Source organism: Vipera ursinii (genome assembly GCF_947247035.1).
Source record: "Vipera ursinii genome assembly, chromosome: 4".
Classification (NCBI taxonomy): domain Eukaryota; kingdom Metazoa; phylum Chordata; class Lepidosauria; order Squamata; family Viperidae; genus Vipera; species Vipera ursinii.
The window spans coordinates 91,186,980-91,208,019 of NC_139514.1; the positions used below are offsets into that span (position 1 = coordinate 91,186,980).

Here is a 21,040-nt window from a genome sequence, read left to right on the forward strand (position 1 = left end):
ATAGTTTTTGGAGAAGAAATGTCACAAATGTTTAAAGCCCTTATTCCAGACTAACCATTAAACAATACATGTACTTGATACTGGCTTAATAAAGAAGACTTTTAAATTCAACTGCACATGTATAATGAGAGTATGCTTTTATCTAAGGAAACCCAGAAAGGACATTTAGTTAAGTTCATCCATGAATAACTTTCGTCTTGAGAGAAGGTTTTGGTCCAAAACTTTTGTTGTGATCAGAATTATTCAACAAACATTTTTCATGCCAGTTGTGTCTTGGAACTTGTAATCTAGTAATATACCTCAGATGGGATCGTATCAGTTAACTGAAAAGAAAAAGGGTTTCTCTTCTTTCAGCCTTATTTCTAAGTTCCCAACTGAAATGGGAAAATGATGATAAAAGCAATTTCAGGAGTATTCACTCTGGATCATGCAAACTGGTGGCAGAGTGGGAGAGTCCCCAACCCCAATGCTTAGACCTTCTGAAAACTCTTATGAAAAACCTTATATTAGCCTTTTTTTTGCTGAGCAGTAAGCATAGCTTTGATCTTAAGGCTTGCCATAAAAATCTCTCTGATAGTTGTAGATCTTATCTGTCCTCTTAGCTCCCTCATTGCCAGACTTCTGTAGCTGAGATTGCTTATATCCATATATAAAAAAAAAGATTTCTGATCAATGTACTTTACCTTGCCATCTTTTGTTGTATTGCATGAGTTGTAACTCTCATTATAAATCACTCTTCATTTTCAAAAGTGAAGGCAAGTTAAATTTTGCAGGCCAATGCAGATTTTCTAACCTGCTGTGCAATTCATGTATGTAGTGGAATTGGTATATGCTTGGCACAAAGATCAGGGATCATATTGAGAGCTGTGGGATAAATTATTTTTTTAAATTGTTTTTTAAATCTGAATAGTTACGTTCTATTGCATTTTGATGCTATTGAATAAGACATGCCAGAAGCTAGTCCTGGTAAGGGTGGTGCTTATCATTGGGCCATGACCTTTTGGAAAGAATGTTCTACTTAATTTCCTGAAGCTTCTTTTTATAGGGATTGTTTTCTACATATTTCAAAACTTGCTTGAAAGTCTGGGATCTTTAAATAGATTAATCTTTAAATAGATTAATGATTACTTTTCTTCAGGTAAAATGGTGTTCTCAGGCAGCTGGGTAGCTGTCCAGCTGGAGGTAAAAGGAATATGGACTAAGAGCCAAAGATGTCCATATTGTAGGAAATTGTGAAAGTATGTCTGGCTCTAACCCTTAAATTGTTTTGGAAGGCACTAATTTGTTTGTTGCTTCAGTAGGCCTTTAGCCTTTAAGATCCATTATAAGCAGCTCAAATAGTCTTCAACATACGACTGGTTGGTTAGTGGCTATTTGTAGTTATGATGGATTCGGAAAGCACTTCTGGTCATAGTAAAGTGTCACACTGCCCTCCCCACAGTTACACATTTGCATTTCGGGTGCTTGGCAATCTTTGTATTTACAACCGATTACAAGTTACCTGTAATCATGTGATCACCATTTGCAATCTTCTCTGTCAGCTTCCTCAGAAAGTCAATGTGAGCTGGCAGGGAAGGTTGCAAGCTGCCACTGCTGCTTGCTGAAAGCCTCTTGTCTCTGGAGACTGGTTGAATGAGCTGCCAGCTGAGGGAGCTAATATTCTTCTATAGTATACAGAAATGAAACTTAAATCATGATTTAAGCTTCTTTTCTAAATCCCCCCTCCCCCCTGCAGAAGGAGGTGAGTTCTCCTCTGTGCATGGAAGAGAACCCCTCATTTGGGAGGTAACTAAACTCATGAAGATCTAGGCTTCTTTTCTGTACCCCACAGAAGGATGTGAGATCTCTCGTGGGGTGTAGAAATGGACTTACATCTTCATGTTTAAGCTTTGTTTCTGCATCCCATTGGAGGAGTTTCCTTCTGTGGGGTGCAGAAACAAAGCTTAGATCAGGGGTAGGCAACCTGGGCTCTTTTATGACTCATGGACTTCAACTCCCAGAATTCCTGAGTCACCTGACTCAGGAATTCTGGGAGTTGAAATCCATGAGTCATAAAAGAGCCCAGGTTGCCTACCCCTGGCTTAGATAGTTTAGATATTAATGGTTTAAGTTTTTTTCCCCCTGCATGCCTGAAAAGGGTTTTCAGCTGTGCTCCATGCAAGGAAGGGAATTCTTTTGGTGGGGAGCAGAAAGGCATCTTAGAGCTTCACAATTTAAGCTTTGTTTCTGTTCCCACTGGAGGAGTTCCTTTCCATGCAGGAAAGGAAGCTGAACTCCAGTGGGGTGCAGAAATGGAGCTTAAGATGCTAGGAGGCCTCAAGAAAATGACACCAATGGGCAGAATAGTGCAAGGTGACCACTGTAGGAAGACTGTGCCTTGCATCAACTAGGTAGAAAAAGTAAGTGGAACATTTTACATTTGTTGCTGGTCACCATAGCTGGCTGAGGCCTCCAGGGCCTCCTCCACCCTTGAGGCACCTATCCATCCTTTTAATGACCCACACCATCACTTAACAACCACAATTAGGAGAGCTGGGATTGCTGTTGTTGAGCAAAGTGGTCATATGAGCACCTTGCTTAATGACAACTTTGCTCAATGACTGAGATTCCGGTCCCAGTTGTGGTTGTAAGCTGCGGACTACCTGCATTTAATTTAAATGTATAATGATGTTGTATATATTGTATGATGATGTATTTTAATGGTTTGTGTTATGCACACCACCTTAACTGTGCCTTACATCAACATATCAAAATATAATAAAACAGCCATTATAAAGAAAAAATGCTTTTCAAGTTCATAAGCAGAAACACTGTAGACAGGTTCTCCTGCTCCAGAAAGTGATGAGCAGGAATTTACCACCCTAAAGAAAGCTGCTGGCTGACAGCCTGATGAGCTATATGAGAGAATTAATGTTAGTTTCCTTTACTTATCATTATGGCATAGGTCTGAAGTTATTCTAGATCAGTTTTGGCTTCTGATCCTTATCCATGCCCCAGGCTTGGTGCATGGAAATAAACTGCTCAGGGGCAATTTTGTCAGTGAGCCCAGATTGCCTTCTGTTCCTAGAAGCCAACTACTAGTTGGCTTCTAGGAACAAAAGCCTGTCAGATCATTAGAAAACTCCCCAAACACCCTCTAAAAACCTAGATCATGAGGTGCCTAGAGCCGATTCTCTTACAAATGTTGCTGATAAATAAGTAGATTTCTTCTTTTTCTGTTGCAAATATTATGTAATGTAGAGAAGACAGTTTGGAAGATTAGAGGCCACAATGTGGGTTCCTGAAATGGGAAGAAAGAAACATTGAGAAAAAATATAATCAAGACAACAGTCAGCTAAAAGAAATCTCAGTCCAGGCAGAACTCAACCCAAGTAACTGAAACTCTTCCCTAATTCTCACAAAAATTGAGGTGGGGGGCAATTCAGGTCATTGAGACTTGCAAGATTGATGTTAACTCTTCCAAGTAACCAGACTAGGAGACCAAAAGGCATGCATACTAATGTACTACCTTTTTTAAAAGGTTATAGTAACAGAATCTTGAACATGTGCCTGTTCCTCTCTATCCACACTCTGGTTGCCTGCAAATACAAAGTTAGGACTTTTACTGCATCCCCAATTGGAACCGGGTAGAAAAGCACATCAGTGTATTGATAATTTCTTATCCCAAATCAACAATGGTCCTCTGCTGATGGCATTATATAGATGTTAAAAAGGATGAAGAGAAAGGACCTAGTTTTCTAAAATTCCATTATAGAGCACAGGGCTTTTCAACCTTTTCACCCATTGTACCACTTTTAGGATATGGCAACATCCAAGTACCACCAGTTGCCTAGCAAGGTGTCAAAAACTTGATGAAAAAAGGGAAAAAAGTGATGAAGTACAGGTAGTCCTCGACCTACAACAGTTCATTTAGTGACTGTTCGAAGTTACAATGGCACTGAAAAAAATGCCCCCTCTGCTGGGTGGTTGCAGCAGATTTTGGTCACTTCACATGACCCTGGGACATTGTGACCGTCATAAATATGAATCAGTTGCCAAGCATCTGAATGTAAATCACAAGACCTTGGAGATGCTGCAACATTCCAGCTGATCGGCATTTTTTCTGGGCTCTGAAGCGCAAGGATCAGCACTGAGCTGCAGTTGGAGCCTGGTGCTGATCCTGGTGCTTCCACTGAGCCCTGACAGCCCCAAAGAAGCACCAATCAGCTGGAAAGCCGTGTTGATCCTGGCGCTTCCGCAGAGCCCTGACAGCCCTGAAGCTCCAGCCGTCTCTTGCTCAGGCTTGTGCAGTGATGCCACTGGTTCAGCTCATTCCCCTCCCCCACTACTTTTCTAGGATGGTTGCGTACCACCTGCCAGGTGCCAATGTACCACAGGTGGTACCCGTACCACTGGTTGGAAAGCCCTGGACTAGAAGATGTACCCATCTAGAGAGGAATGGAAACACTCAAAGTTGCCTCAAACTGTGCAGACATTCAAATTTAATTGAGACCTGGAGATAATGATATTTTCAAGGGTGAGATATGCTGCCAAAATGTGTTTCATTGAAATCCTAGTTTGATTCTGTACAGCAAGACTGAAATACAAAACTTGAGTCCGATATCCTACTGCTGAAGTAGGTGCATATATGAATAGGCAAGAAGCAAGTCAAACTGGAGGAGACTATATATTTTAGTCAGATGAGAAAACACAACTCTCAAGGAACATGCTTTGGTTTATATTTGTGCTGCAGTATATAGTTTGCTAATTGCAGTTTTTGCAACACCAAGAGGAAACTGCAAAATATGATGGTTGCATCCATATTATGAATTGCATGTGAGGATGTTCTCATTAAATAATAATAAAATTATTTCTCTTTTGTAATTTTTAATTATTGTAACAACATTTGTGTAGCTAGAATTTTGCAGAATGCCAAAGGGGATTATCTTTTGAAGGAATGAAAGGGGGCAAGGGTTGGAAAGTGAAGATTGTGAAGATACAAGGTTATATTTAGACCCAAAAGCAGAGCAGAAAAAGCTGTGTATAGATTTTGAAATATGAGCAGGAAGGGAGATGCAATTAAAAATTATTTTGGTAGTAGAAACATTGATAAAAGTGAGGAACGAGGGTGAAAGAATGGAAGTCCGTGGGGAAGATGCAATGTTCATCTTAATTGGAAGTTTGAGGTCAGTAACCAGAGGTCTGTTGTTGTTAGTTGCGAAGTCGTGTCTGACCCATCGCGACCCCATGGACAACATTCCTCCAGGCCTTCCTGTCCTCTGCCATCTAACCAGAGGTTTAAAGCACATCAAAATAGGGGAAATAATACAATCTCAAGCAAACTGTTGCCAGAAATGGCAAAATGAATTTTTGCACAAAATGAAGTATCTCATCTTTCTTTTCAAGAGCACTTATGCCTGAAATCCCAAGTCATTGAATTCAAGAGCTCAGATTTTTCTATTTTTTTTAAATTTACTTCTGACCTCAAATACTTGTTTATTACTAATTCCTTGTTAATGGAAAAAACATTCAGCTAAATGTTTTAATAATTTTTTCATTTGCTCCATCAAGTCTTTGTCAACATAGTGACCACATATTTAATTTAATTACATATTTTCATATTTTTACAGCTACAACACTTAGAATATTTTATTCTGGGGATTCTTTTCCATTTTAACTTTATATAAAAAGGTAAAGGTAAAGGTTCCCCCGCACATGCGTGCTAGTCGTTTCCAACTCTAGGGGCCGGTGCTCATCTCCGTTTGAAAGCCGAAGAGCCAGCGCTTGTCCGAGGACATCTCCGTGGTCACGTGGCCAGCATGACTAGACGCCAAAGGCACACGGAACGCTGTTACCTTCCCACTGTAGTGGTCCCTATCTTTCTACTTGCATTTTTACGTGCTTTCGAACTGCTAGGTTGGCAGAAGCTGGGACAAGTAACAGGCGCTCACTCTGTTACGCAGCACTCGGGATTCGACCTGCTAAACTGCCAACCTTCTGATCGACAAGCTCAGCGTCCTAACCCACTGAGCCACCGCGTCCCTAACTTTATATACTAGTCTCTATACTATTTCCTTTCCAATTTCTCAGAGGATTTGCTGAGAACCCCTTCTAGGCTTTGAAATATATATATATTAAATAATGGAGTGTAAATTCCTCTAATACATTAATGAAAAGAAGGAAATATATATTGCATAATAGATGGTAAAGAACAATCACCACTAATCATTAGGGAAACATGGTTTTATAGCAATTAATATAAAAACACATGATTTAAATTGCTAAAAAATGTGTTAGGATTATGCTTTCATCAAATTGATAATGTATGCTTTTTGCTGTAGGCACTTTGAGATCAGAATAGCATATAATAATATCCTTAATTTTTGAGAATGTTCTGTAAATGTGTTCATTAAGAGGTTCTGCCAGGATAGTCAGACAAAGACATACCTAATCTTAAAATTATTCTCATTCTCTTAAGTTTTTGTATTTTTTTCATTCCTAAAGTGAGGTTTCTGAATCTTTGAACTGGCGTATATGTATTTTTGGGCGTATTCTAAATGGCTTTCTTACTAACTCTAAAATATATATTCTCACATTGCTATGTTGTATATTCATGAGATGCAATTAATTCATTTAAATAAGAGATTTTTGGGAAATAAAAGTTAAGGGGTAGTTGAGGGTGTTTCTCTTCTATTTTAATTATAGTTATAGTGAATGTTAATATGATTAGATTACTGTTTAATTTTTGTTACTGGGACATAGTTAAGCCCCAGTGTTTTGAAAATTAAGGTAACAAATAGAGAAGAACATGCAAAATAGATGTTAATTTTGCTATCTTTTCTATATATTGGTTTGTGCCAGCTTGTGAAGTCCATTAGGATCTGCAAGATGAAAGCTTATTTTTCAAGATATCAGCTCCTTCCTTCTGCTTTTGGAAAAATCATTTGGCACTTACCCCATTGCATTTGGCACTCTTCATTTTGCTGATCGAGTTTTGCCAAATATGAAATGAAGTCTCTAATAAAAACAAAGAATTAAAGGTCAGATGGTGAAAGGAATGCATCTCAAAGATCACATTAGGCTTTTTTTTTAAATGCTTGGATATTCTTTTCTCCCTTCAGATCTGTGGCTTGGCACTTTTATCACTGAAATTTGCTACCATTTTATCTTTTCTAAGTTTATCAAAACAAATAAGAAAACAATAAGCACATTAGGACCAAGGTTCTGATGATTACTCAATTTTCAGTGAGTATAGAATGCTGAATACTGAAGGAATAATTATTGTATGCAGGCTCCACTTTTGCATTTTTACAATGTTTTATTAGTTTCCTGCCACCCCCCACCCCCCACCCCCATCCGTCCTTTTAAAGACACAGAATTAAAGGTTTCTTTAATGTTCATAGTGAATTTAGGGGTAGAATAAAGAACTGATTATTGGGTTCCACGAGCAATGGAAGGCAATGGCAGACAGTCTTATCAGACATTGACAATACAATATATTAAGCCATAATATGGTTTGGTTTTGATTTACATACCCATATGACATCAACCATGATGGCTTTCACAAGTTACGTCTCAATCACTTTGAGGAAAGAGGTAACATAACCCCCCCACTGTTTTTCTTTTGCTGTTCCGTAATGTTTACAGACTACAGATGTTTGTACATAGAATAACATGAATGTTATCTAAAGTGTGTGTGAGTGCATTTTTATACTGATGATTACTAAAGCTGCCATTGGCTAATCGGTACTGATTACCCTCCACCCCACAATATCTGGTGACTGAAGGGCTAAGCAAGGGGTTGGAAAAACTGAGTGATATATTTGGTGGTGAAAACACAATACATGTTGTGCCTCCATTTAGAATTATCCAAAATTGGATTTAAATGCTGCTCCAGCATATACAGCTGTTTAAATCTAGCTTTCTGGTTTTCTTGTTTCCATCAGCTTTTGACCTGAGAAGTCAGCTTTAGAAGCAATAATATATTGTTTAATTGTAAAGATTCAAGTGAGCGGTACTGCAAAATCAAGACATTATTTGAAGTGTGAATGCTTTGAAATGCAAGCTTGTTTTGACCTAGATTGGAATTGCTATTGGAAGTTATGATTTTAAACTGAAACTGAAACTCCCATTAATGCCTTAAGCACAGCTCCATGCTTGGTATTTTCCCCCCTGTTTTTTTTCAATCAGGAGGAGGCAACTTGTGGCCTTTAAGTAGTATGTTGTTGTCCCCAGGTCCTGATTTCCTCCTAAGCTGTGTGATTGTAACAAAAAAATTAATGGGAAAATTGCTACAAGGCACAGATTGCTCCCTCTCTTCAAAATAAAGATGGAAATAGAAGTCTATGAAGCAAACTATTCTAAATTACCACTATTAAACCATCATCCTATCACATCTCTAAAAATCATTATTGGGACTTTCCATCCATAAAAATCTCAACCCCCAAATTTTGTTTAAAAAATGGCTTTCTTCTAATGACATCACATCTCTCCATGTGGCATCATGTGCAGCCTTCAGTTGATTGGGGGTGTGAGTCAGTGCCCCCTATTTTTACAAGGTTGTGTATACATGTTTTGTTTATTAAGGAGAGAGGAATCAACTGAAATTGAAAGGAAACAACTGAAAAATGTGTGAAAAAACCTGGCTGCTTGAATCAAACACCTGGAAACCCCATTGTAATTTTTGATTCATTGTTTTAAGAATTTTGCTAACCTAGTTGATTTTTGAGTTGAACAAATAGATGTTCTCCCTTGACAAGCTATGTAAAAAATACCATCTAGCTTTTTAGAGTTGGGTTGCTTTGTTTAATTACTTAACCTGGCCCTGTTGTGAATGGTATTACATTAATTGTCTTATAAATAAATAAAATTTATGTTTCAATCTGTGTCATCTGCTTCAGCTACAGGCAATATATAATTGAAATGTTTTTTAATAGATTAGAAGCTTCTAAAGCCTTAGGTTTAATTGAGGAAATGCAATGTATCTTTCTTGGGTTTGTGATGATTGCTTCCAAAATGATTTAGATCAGTGGTTCTTAAATATTTTGGTCTTAGGACTACGTTATTTGCTTAAAAATGATTGAGGACCCCAGAGAGCTTTGGTTAATGTGAGTTACATCTATAAATATTTATTACATTAGAAGTTAAAACCAAGAAATTTAAAAATATTGATTTGACTTCATAGACCGCCTGAAAAAATCCCCAGACAATACTTTGAGAATTGTTGATTTGGATCAAAGATCTTGATTTTATAAGACCACACTTGATCCATTCATGCTGCTGTATTATGAAGGCTTTGTTTTTAAGGAGAAATTTCCTGACAGAACAATTAACCAGTGGAACAACCTGCCTCCAGATGTTGTGAATGCTCCAACACTGGAAGTTTTAAAGAAGAGATTGGACAGCCATTTGTCTGAAATGGTATAGGGTTTCCTGCCTGAGCAGGAGGTTAGACTAGATGACCTCGAAGGTCCCTTCCAATTATTATTATTATTGTTGTTGTTATTATTTCTTATCAGTTTACTAATATATGTGATGTTATGGTTTCCAAGTCTTGAATAATCTCTATTCAGTGATGAATATTTTTGGACAACATTGAGTTGTTCATTATCAATTTGTCCTAAGTTCAAAGATTTTTTGGAAGATAATATGGGTGGAAAAAATGTGCCTTTTCATGAACTCTTTGAGAGAAAGATAGGATACATTATGATTAAATAAACAAATAGAATGAAATATTTGCAATCTAACTCTGATTTCATTTCAGCTGATGTAGCTCAGCAGTTTCAGTATGCAGTGCGAGTCATTGGAAGTAACTTTGCCCCTACAGTTGAGAGAGATGAATTTCTTGTGGCAGAAAAAATTAAAAAAGAATGTAAGTTTATTTTGAATTTGCTTTTTAATGGTATTTAGATTTATTTTTATACAGTTCATACTGCTATTAAATTGTACTTGATTAGATTCACTTTTCTACTTATCAGTGCTGCATTATTATTCCAGTAATTTTTATAAAGCCTAACTAAAATTTAGTATATGTTCATATGAATTTAAATGTATCACTGTTAGCTGAAATTAATACAGAGAAAATATAATGCAGAACAAATGGCTTTATGCACTTTTTCAATTCTTTTTAATATCACTTATAACTACTGTAGTGAAGAAAATATGAAATGACAATTGTAGCAAGGTTCTATATTTGATGCACTCTTGATAAGTCTCAAAATTCTATGCTTCCTTTGCTGTTCCCATCATGGCTAATATCAACCTCTGAGGGCATCAGGTGCATTGTCTGGCTCAGATAGTTGTTTTTTTAAAATCCCATTTATATCCCGCCCTTCTCCAAAGACTCAGGGCGGCTTACAATCTAAGAAGCACAAACCAATGTGCTTAGCAATAGCCTTCATTCTATGTATATGCCTGCTTATTAGGGCTTTCCCCCCCCCCCAGCGGCATTTTTACAGTCAGCTTATTGCCCCCAACAATCTGGGTCCTCAGAAGAGATTCTAACTTAAAGCAACTCTAAATAATGAGTAAGGGGATAATAAGTATTAAGAGGCTTGTTTAAAGTAAGCCCAGCTGAACTTGAGGGAATTTAGAGTAGACTTAAACTAGCAACAATAACAACAAAATAAATTTGTATGCCACCCAACTCAGTCACTCCAGGTGTCTAGCAACAATTAAAAGAAATTACAAACTTTTAGCCAAACTTTTAGATAACTATTAGACAAACTTATAGACTTTAGTGGAGTCTAGTATGGGTGAATTCTAAATCTGAGTTTTTGCCCATTCTTTTATTTTTTAAGCTTTTTAATGGCTTGGCATATATATATAGGTTAAATAGCAATTGGGACTGGGCCTACTGCAATTAAGTGATAATGTTGTAAAGTACAATATCAAGTTACCACATTGCTTAGTGATGACAATCCTAGCAAGCATCTTAATCCCAGCACCATGCAATAGTTAAGAGGTGGGAGTAAGGAGCTTGGGGTTGTGGGGGGTGGTAGGGAGTGCATGCAGACCAGTGAGGGCCTTGTGTGAGTGGGCCAGCAAGTGGCATAGTGAGGGCCTTGTGGGGTGGGTCAGCAAGGGGCACAGTGAGGGCCTTGTGTGGGTGGGCAATGAAGAACATAGTCAGGTCAGTGAAGGTGCAGGTGAAACAGTGAAGGCCACTGGCAGACTAGCAAAAGATGCAAGTGGGCACCAGAGAGGATGAGTGTGAGAGGGTCGGTGGGAGGTCAGGTGGGTGAGTGTACTATAGAGTACAAGATCCGTACTCTAGGATCTTGTACTCCATAGTACATAGCTCCTCAGGAGAAAAAGTGATAGGATTGATTTACAGGAGCAACTGCAACATTCCTTCCTGGCTTCCCCATTGACTTTGATTGTGTGAAGCCATCAAGGAAGGTCACAAATGGCAATCATGTGACCTCAGCTCGCAGCAACATTGTAATTGCATGATCACATAACTGCAGGGTCACTTCCACAGCTGCAACTTCACGAACTGGTCATACGTTATCCTCATTCAGCAGCATCGTAATCTTGAACAGTTGCTGAACAAGTGGTCATAATTTGACTAGTTGTTTTGTGAGCAGTTATCCTTCCTCCCTGACTCCCCTTTAAGAAAATAACATAATTCTAAGGTATCTTGACCAGTATCTTTAATCAGATCTTTAAGATCTCAAATGTAGATTTTTCTTTCTTTCACCTTTTCTTTCTCCTTGTTCTTCTTTTCTTTCTCTTTCTCCTCTTTCTCTTTCTCTATCTCGTGAAAGTTCCCATTTCCTTTATAGATTGCCGAGGCAGGAATTTTTCTGCTGTGGTCATCCTGTTATTTGGTTGCCAAAATACAAGCACTTTGGAAGGGTAGCTTTTGGCTATTATGCACTTCTGATTGTGGGAAGTGAGGCAGAGAGCAATGATCCTATTTCATCCTACACAGTCTGCTGTTTTCTCTGCAGAACAATAAGGCGAGCCATTTTTAATTGCAAATATGTATAGAAAAATGCTGTATAAAGAGCAGGTTGGACAGTTTTCTCTTTGCAGCAGGAAGTGAGGATTTGCCCCTTCATTTCTTCCGTCCTTCCATGGACAAGACAAGAAACTTAAGGGGAAGATGTTACCTTTTTGACAGCTTTGCTGTCTTATGACATCCACCTTATGGCTTTAAGCGAGGATGATCTGATCTTCCAGATGCATTGTGTAGAATCCTGAACACAAACTATAACATAGGCTAATTTTATAAATCAGAAGAAGTGGAATAGTTTAAATTAAAATACCATTTTCTCAATTATTTTATGTATAACTGAGATGTTGTCTTTTTATTTTTGCAGCAGATGTTTCTGACCTTAATTTATATTGGCCCACCTAGAGTATTTAATAGAAATTTTTAAAAATGCATGTTCCAAGTGTAGATTGTTTTATTGGTGACAGTGTACAATTGCTTGATGTTTGGGTTACTGTCTGTCTGTCTGTCTGTCTGTCTGTCTATCTATCTATCTATCTATCTATCTATCTATCTATCATCTATCTATCTATCTATCTATCTATCTATCTATCTATCTATCTATCTATCAGTCTGTCTATTAATATATCAAATTTACATCTAAATGTGACTGGTGTTTATTAAAACATAATTTGCAAACTATAACTCTTGAATGACATCAAATGGTGTTTGATTTATATAGCTAGTATCCTTGTAATCATGTCGATAAATGAACAGTTTTCACAAAAAGAAAAACCAAATATTACATGAGTATATAGCAGACATGTCAAACACAAGGCCCAGGGGCCAGATCTGGCCCGTGAAGTGGTTTCATGAGGCCCACGAAGCCATCCTGGAAAGAGTGAGGGAACGGCCCCCTCTGCCTTGGCCCCAGCCCAGAGACCCTCCTCCTGCCAGAGACCCTCAGATCTGTCCCACTCCTGCCCAGGCCCCCATAGGCACCCTTGATGCGAACGATGTAGAGCTGGCCACGCCCACCCAGTAGGCCCTACGCACTCTAGCCACGCCCACCCAGTAGGCCACGCGCACCCTGGCCATACCCACCCGGCCCCCTGAGGGCAACCGCAATGCTGATGCGGCCCTCAATGAAATTGAGTTTGACACCCCTGGTATATAGTATTCACAATTGTATACCTTAGAACCATTCTCTCACTTTAAGCCCTGGCATGGATATATTTTTTGGATTTATCTTGAGTAATGTCAGATGAATGTGTTGTAGTTAGGAGGAGTGTGACTCTTAATCTTGGCAAAACAGCAATGTTTGCATTTCCATTTTGGAAATTTATATCATGTTTTCTTCAAATCAGTACCACAGAGGATACAATAGAGCAGCTTTCTTTAATGTTTCTGGGTTGGAGGCCGGCGCGGAGTGGGAAGAAGGGATGGTTTTGTGTGAGGGGCAAGCATGTGCACATGCTCAGCTTCATTCATATGAGCACCTGCCACTTGTGCAAGTGGGGCTGCATAGGCAAATTCGCTCAGCCACCGCCGGCGGGGCCCGGTTCTGAATGGACCATGGTCCAGTAGTGGGCTGTGGCCCACATTTGGGGACCCCTGCAATAGAGGCAAGTACTATCAAGTATAACAAAGATTTGTATTTTCCTACTAATTTACACATTATTTTGCATTTTTATGTAAGCGAGGCAGCTCTTGTGAAGAGATAATCATCTTTATGCAGAAAAACCTTTTTCTAGCACAGATTACTTATATAATAATAAGTAAAAGGTTGTTCTTTATGAAGAAGGAATAGATGCATGCATTTGGTTCTTAATGCAACATAAATGTGAACAATGTTTAGATAAAAAAACAAATTATGATGTAATAGGAATTGTTGGAGGCCAACCTTGTAATATAAACCAGCAAAATCTATATAGCAGTAAAATACCCAATAGCAATATCATTTGCCTTGAAAGAGCTTGTATCAACGCTGAGTAAAACACGATTTGCTTCACAATACTGCCCCTAAAGTGCCTTTCTCTATTACAGTTGTGCGCCAAGGAAGAGAAGAACATGCTGCTGTATTTTCAGAGCTCTACAGAAAACTTTACTCACAGGTAAAGGAACGAACTCTACTTGGGCTGTGCAAAAAAATTAGAAAACCATTAGCAAAATGAAGCACCTCTTGAAGCAGTAAAGCAGCCTGCCTTCTAAAAGGGTTCACATTCCCTTTTGCTGTTGCGGAACAACATATATAGACCACTATGGGAACCTTGTGAAGACCAGTTTGGCTCTTTTTCTCCCTTTGACAAGAGAGAAATGGGTAATCTTTGAGTTACGTCCATTTGTTCAGTGACCATTCAAAGTAATGATATTGCTGAATGCATGAGATTTATGATCAGTCCTCAAAGTTCTGGCTGTTGCAGCACTCTAGCAGTCACATGTTCAATATTTGGGCACTTGGCAACCATCCTACATTTACAACCAGTTGCAATCTCCCATGTTCTCTGGCCTTGCACAAACTGCTTTTGCTTCAGTTCCTCTACTTGCCTATCTCTCCCCCCTCCAATGTCTACCCTTTGAGCCACCCTGTACTCTGCCACCTATTCTTGTTGCGAATGCCACTCCTGTGCAGCAGAGCTGGGCCCACTTAGGAAGGAGTTATGGGACTTAGCTGGCCGAAGAGGCAGGATGGCAGGGCAGACACAGGATCTGTAGACACGAGCAACAATAGCCCTCAGACCATGGGTCCATTGAGCTTCCTTTAGCAGATGAGGCTCTGCTGCCCTGCTGGATTCACTGGGACTGTGTCCTTGTTTAACACCTGGATCCTGGAGCAGGAGGAGGAGGAGGACAGTGAAAGTCCGCTCAGGGCAGTGGTAGGGTTAGGTGGTAGAACACAGGGTGGTCAAAGGGCAGAGATGGAGGGGAGGGAGTTAGGCTGGTGGGGAGATTCGAAGCAATGGCAGTTTACGCAGGATAGGAGTGGCATGAGATCCTTGCCTAAAGATTGTGTGGTTCTTGCCTAACGATTGCAATCAGGACTGGCCAAACTGTCATTACTACTAGGTGGTATGGTTACATGATGTTTTGCTTAATGACCAGTTTGCTTAACAAGGGAAACTGCAGTCTCAATTAGGCTTGTAGCCCAAGGACCACTGTACATCATTTGTAGTAATGTCACTGCTTTGCAAAATCTTGTTCCTTGCAATACCAGTTTGATCATAGTTTTTAGTCTTGGAAATGTATTGTGTTCCCTTATGTTCTGTGATACTGTAATGAAATCTTGTTGTTATGAAAATAAAATGAATAGCAATGACTTTTTATGGAAAGGTCGTAGACCATCAAGGTATATTTTGCTTTTTTATGTTAAACTTATCTTCCTGTTCTATTTTTAAGTTAATGTATATTGATTAATTGATCATATATTCCTTCAGTCCCTTAAATAATGTTGGTTTTATTTTAATTCTTTTTTGGTACATTGTGTCTAGGATTCCTTAAACATACTGTACATGATAATTGACAATGTATTAATCTTATACAACTAAAACCTCATATACAGAAGTAAATTAATTATTCTTTGGCATGGTTGAGTTATTTCTTTCAGTAGAGGAGGCTGCTAAAAGATTTTGAGATTCTGAAAATAGTTAAAAGGCTGCGTAATACAATTGCACCTGAGCAGCTAATGACTCAAAGAGAACTATTGGTCTTTTCTTTAGTTTTCTAGTTTTCATAATTTATCAACTTGGAATGTCCTGGCAAGGACATGTCTTATTTTAGTAGGAATCCTTCCATTACTGATGCTTGATATGAGTTCATTGTGTGGCTGTGATAGGTCGTTCATTGAAACAGTTTGGTCTACACAGTCTGTCCACTTGGTTTTACTAGCACCATCAAATGTAGAAGGTGGAAATGAAATAATTTGAAGCCAATGCTGTGTATAAAGCCAAAGAGACCTTGTAAGTACAAAAGGTGCAAGGAGGCAATTGCTGATACTTTAAAGTGTATGTGTCTGTGCATGCGCACGCACATATGTACACATATATACCCAAAATGATTTTGACAATAGATCTGTGTGTCTGTAAGTGATTTATTCTCTTTGAAGCTGGCTGAGTGATTGGCTGCTGCTGTAGAATTTAAAGACCAGTTTTGCAGAAATAAACAAATACCTAGTTAGATTTCTTGGAACTTGGGGTTACCTATTCATACTATTCTGAAATGATAAGGTATACAATACTTGCTCTGCTCTGAATAAGTGATATTTTTATATTTTGAAGTCTGGTTGTCATATCTAATTGTTGCCTGTTATTATAGGGCGTTTTGAAAAACAGATGGTCAGTCCTCTACCTCCTGCTTAGTCTCAGTGAAGATCCGCGTAAGCAGTCAAACAAGGCAAATAGCATTTTTAATTTTCTTTATTAAATATGTGTGTATTTGTTTATGTAGATGTTAACTTTTAAAATCTAATTTTTGTTTATAAACTTTGACGTTGAATTTTCTTAAGTGTTTGAATTTCATTGATTTGGCATTCTTATGAGCTAAATGACAAGACAGTGAGTTTTAATTGATTAACAACATTAAAATGTTTTTAAATGACTGGTTAAATAATTTAATATATTCTTCTGCCTAAAAACTTCACTGAAATTAGTAGCAAGTAATACTCTGAATGTATGTCATACTTGGTGTGCCACTGCAAAAAAAAAAAAGCCTCTTTTTTCATTACAAGAAATCTTGTGCCTGATAGGCCTGGTAGCTAGCAAAAGGCATCAATTGATCTATGTTAGCAAATAAATTTACGAGGAACAAAAATGTGTTTGACATTTCTGCAGTCTACAGTGTAGATATTTAGTCAGTTGTCACTGAGAAGTTAGTTGACTTATTTTAGATACATAGTTAATGAAAACAACAGTCAGGTTTCTAGTAGCTTCTTAAACAATTTCAAGGTCAGAATATCAATTTTTCTTCAGTGAGAAATACCTATATTTTGACTTGTTGACCTATTTCATCATCTGCATGAGGTTTGTTAAGCTATAACATTCCACCTATTTCAGTTTTGTTACTGGTTATATTGGGTGGTTGCTGAAAAAGCTGGCATTCTCTGAAATTTAATCCGAAAAGTTCAGATATATTTTCTTTTTGTTTTACATTTGGTGTTACAAAGAGCTGCAATAATGTCTTTTTTATTCACTGATAGGATAATAGAGATCCACTTTGGTGTATTGGTTAAGGTGCTGGCCTAGAAACTAGGAGACTTTGAGTTCTAGTCCTGCCTTAGGCACGAAAGCCAGCTGGGTGTCCTTGGGCCAGTCATGCTGTCTCGGCCCAACTCACCTCACAGGATAGTTGTGGGGAAAATAGGAAGTGGAAGGAATATTGTGATATTTGCTGTCTTACATTACTTATAAAGTAATAAAGCTGTCATAAACATCTAATAAGCAAATCAATAAAATAATGTTAAGCTAATAAGGTAAAACATAAAAACCATTTTGCTGGATTATGGAGTTGTTTATGGCTCATCTTTACCATTGGTGTTCTGCAGAACAGTGTAAGAAACACCGATTTGGATGATGCTTTAGGTTATGATTTCTCGTATGAGGTATCCTTAAAATGTGGACTTTTTTTTTTCAAGGTTTCAAATTTTGCTGCTCTTTTTGCTCAAGCTCTACCACGGGATGCTCACTCAACTCCTTACTACTATGCTAGACCTCAGAGCCTTCCTCTGAATTATCAAGACCGGAATGTCCAGCCTGGCAGTATGGGAAGCAGTGGGATCAGTAGTATAGGGATATATGCCCCAAATGGGCCAACGCCAACTCCACCAACATTTCTTCCAGGGTAAAGGAAATGTGTCATTTTATTTATTCTTTTATTTAATTCAGTTTCTGCATTGCCTGACTTCAGAGTGACTCTGAAGTCACAATATGTTTTAAATATGACTCTCAGATTCACAATAGAGTGCTTTGTGCTCTCTGAGCTTGGTTGTTTGCTTGCAGATGTTTTGTTACCAGACTAGATAAAATCTTCAGTGCTACAAGGGAGTGGGGTTTGCTATCTCTTTATTTAAAATAACTTGCCCTATCAGTGTTGGAAATTTTTGCTAGTTCCTTGATTAGGCTGTTGTTTGCTGTTTGATTGTTCCTTTGATTGTTTGTCTGGTGTTACTCCAGTGGTTAATCTCTGCTTATCTTGATCTTCTACTCTTTTTATTCAGTTTTAGTCTTAAAAAGCTAAAACTTTTACTAACCTTCTGAGAGCAGGATTTTCAGTCCCTGAGCAGAGAGGCACTCATGCTCAGCCTGTGCTGGCCTTTCCTTCCCCCCCTGAGGCACCTGCCCTCCTTATTTTACTGCGCTGCCTTCCTGCCCAGGAGCTGATATTCCTCCTTGCTGAAATTCAAGCAGGATTTTCAGCCCTGAGCACTTGTGTCTGCGCTGAACCTCCCCCAGCCTTCCTCACCTACCTGAAGCACCCTGTGCTCCTTACCTTACTGCTCTGCCTCTCTGCTCTGGGACTGAAAATTCTGCTTGGATTTCAGCTCCCTCTCATCTCTGGGAGCTGGCTGAAAGAGCTGCCAGCTGAAGAATTTCAGCTCTGTTCATGAAGGAGAGTAGAAATCTTTCAGCGGGTTGCAGGAACAGCAGTCAGGCAGTTGGTAGCAGCAGCAACCTTTCTTGCCGACTTCCTCATTGACTTTCTGGAGAAGCCAGCAAGATTGCAAATGGGAATCTCATGGCCACAGGGCATTTGGCAACAGACTTAAATGTGTACAGATTGTCAAGCACCCAGATCAAGATCAGAGTGTCTGTGTCACATTTTGGGACAGTTGTGAGTGCTTTTATAGCCATAAAGCACCCTTTCTGGAGCTGATTGTTATTTCAAAATGTCATTAAGTGAACAATCATAAATTGAGGACTTACCAGTATATAGTCTATTATTGAGGTACCTCTTAAGGTCTAGAAGAACTTATTATAATTAATTATTTCAGATTAGGTTTTTTCTGTATTTTAAATTGTTGTGGATTGTGTATGAGGATCTCAAGAATTATTTTAATATGCAATCTATATTGTTAAGTGCTTAGAATGATTCCACGGCAGCAGTGTAGAAAATCTTGTGTTTCAGTATATTATCTTAAAATATATTTGTTGGCCTTAATGAGGCTTATTATTGAATGCATTCTAAGTTTCAAAGCCTATGAACAGGATTTAGAAAGTGCAGTATTTTGTTGATAAATCTCTTCAGTTTGATAAACTTAATACATTACTTATTATGGTAAGTGGTGTGGTAATTATAGATAGTTCTCATTTAACTACTGGTTTGCTTAACAACTGCAGTTACAATGGTGTTGGAAAATAATTTGCAACCAGACCTTGCCTTTATGACTCTCTTGGGTCTCTAAAACAAAGAAAAGCTGAAGTAATATCATAAGCACAATCACGGGTTCACTTAGCGACCACTTCAGTTAACAACCATGTTGCTGGTCCCAATTATGGTTGATAAACGAGGACTATTTGTACTTAGTTGATTTCTTAGTCTGAGAACCTGAGAATTTCTCAGTCTTTTCCCCACGATAGGTTAGCAACGTGACCTTGAATATAGCTAGTAAGAGACAAGTGTCCCAGGTATGGTGACTATTTCTCATCTGCACCATATACAAACTTTTGGATAAGAGACATTTCCATTGCTAACAATAGGCTTTCTTGCAGGATTGAAATAAGTTTACTAACATATTAGAGGAGGTCTACTAGAAATTATTTTATTATTTTTTATTTATCAAATTTCTGCACTGCCCTCCTCACCTAAATGATTTTTGGTGGCTTACAAATAAAAACCTTACAGCCATATAAAAAAGACAAGTAATCATTAAAACAAAGCTTTGAAGCTTGCCTTGGCAGGTCTAAATTTAGTAATTCAGTGTGGAAGACAGTTTCTCTCAGAAGGCATTTGAAATATCAGTCTCTAATGTCCCATTAAAGGACATTATTTTGTTATATAGCTTTTTTGGTAGCAAACAACTGAAGGGATGAGAATATGTTTTTTCGGTATTGTATTTAATATACTAGAGAATATATCTGCTGAACATTAAAGATTTTCGAGGCTTCCTCTTACACTATAGGGCTATACAGCTAGGAGTTGTATATGAAGGAAACACATGAGAAATCCTTTGCTTTTATAGTGATGATATTTTTTATATATTTGTATATTTTCTGTCTGCAAAGCTTGAATTAGGCTTAGCTGTGGAATATCATTGGACAGCCATAGAAAGCAAAAATATTTGAAGCATTTCATGTATTTTATTACCATTTTATCATTATTATATTAATACCTAGGGTTTCTTTTCTTAGACAATCCTATCAACGTACGGGAGTAGGAGATAGCCTCCGACAACAGCTGGGGACACGGCTTGCTTGGACATTAACTGCAGGCCAGCCTACATTACAGAATTCTACCTCAAAAGGCCTGTCAACTGCGGTTTCACGTAATCAGCCAAGATCAAGGCGGGAGGGTGACATAAGTGGTAAGCGAAATGTATTTCATTGACTTTGCAGTGTGTGTAAACTTTCATAGTGAAAGAGCCTAAATCAATTGTCAAATTGGGGGCTTCATGTATTTTGTCCATATTAAAAACTTTAGTATGAAGTTTTTAAAATATAATTCTTTGGAAATAAGTTCTAGTATGTTTATTAGTTGCTTAAACGCTACTGAATTATGTTTGCTCTTGGCAACTGCATGGAAAATTGCTTGGCATCATGACCAGTCTCCTGCAGCAACTCGTATCTTTTTGAAGTAAATTTCCGTAATCTCCATTGTCTTTTGGTACTTCCATCAGCCTTGCCAAATATAATCATTTTTCCTATTTCATTCATATCACTTGCATGAGTATGTGAATTTGTGCTTGATTATGATCTCCTTAATGAGATATTAGTCTTTGTTTGGCTCAGGATCAGTTGACTGGCTATTCTTGCAGTCATGGTAATATTTAGTTAGTTAAATTGTTGCTGCCCTTTTGAAATGACTCCATATATAATTATAATAATAAAATGTAAAAAGTAATAAGATGCAAGAAAACAGAATGCAGATTGTTCAAGAGGCAAATTCAACAATCAGAACAGTCAAACCAGATGGGTT

At 38.1% G+C, this 21,040-nt stretch overlaps 1 protein-coding gene across 2 annotated transcripts in view; it reads left to right on the forward strand.

The window, feature by feature from the left end:
• The window catches only part of TUBGCP3 (tubulin gamma complex component 3), a 77,011-nt gene that overhangs the window by 1,487 nt on the left and 54,484 nt on the right, over nt 1-21,040 (forward strand). For both annotated transcript variants that reach the window (XM_083363108.1, XM_083363107.1), the window contains exons 2-6: nt 9,743-9,850; nt 13,964-14,031; nt 16,229-16,306; nt 17,544-17,749; nt 20,257-20,429. In XM_083363108.1, coding sequence (XP_083219234.1) covers nt 9,743-9,850; nt 13,964-14,031; nt 16,229-16,306; nt 17,544-17,749; nt 20,257-20,429 — 633 coding nt within the window. The remainder of the gene's footprint in view (nt 1-9,742; nt 9,851-13,963; nt 14,032-16,228; nt 16,307-17,543; nt 17,750-20,256; nt 20,430-21,040) is intronic.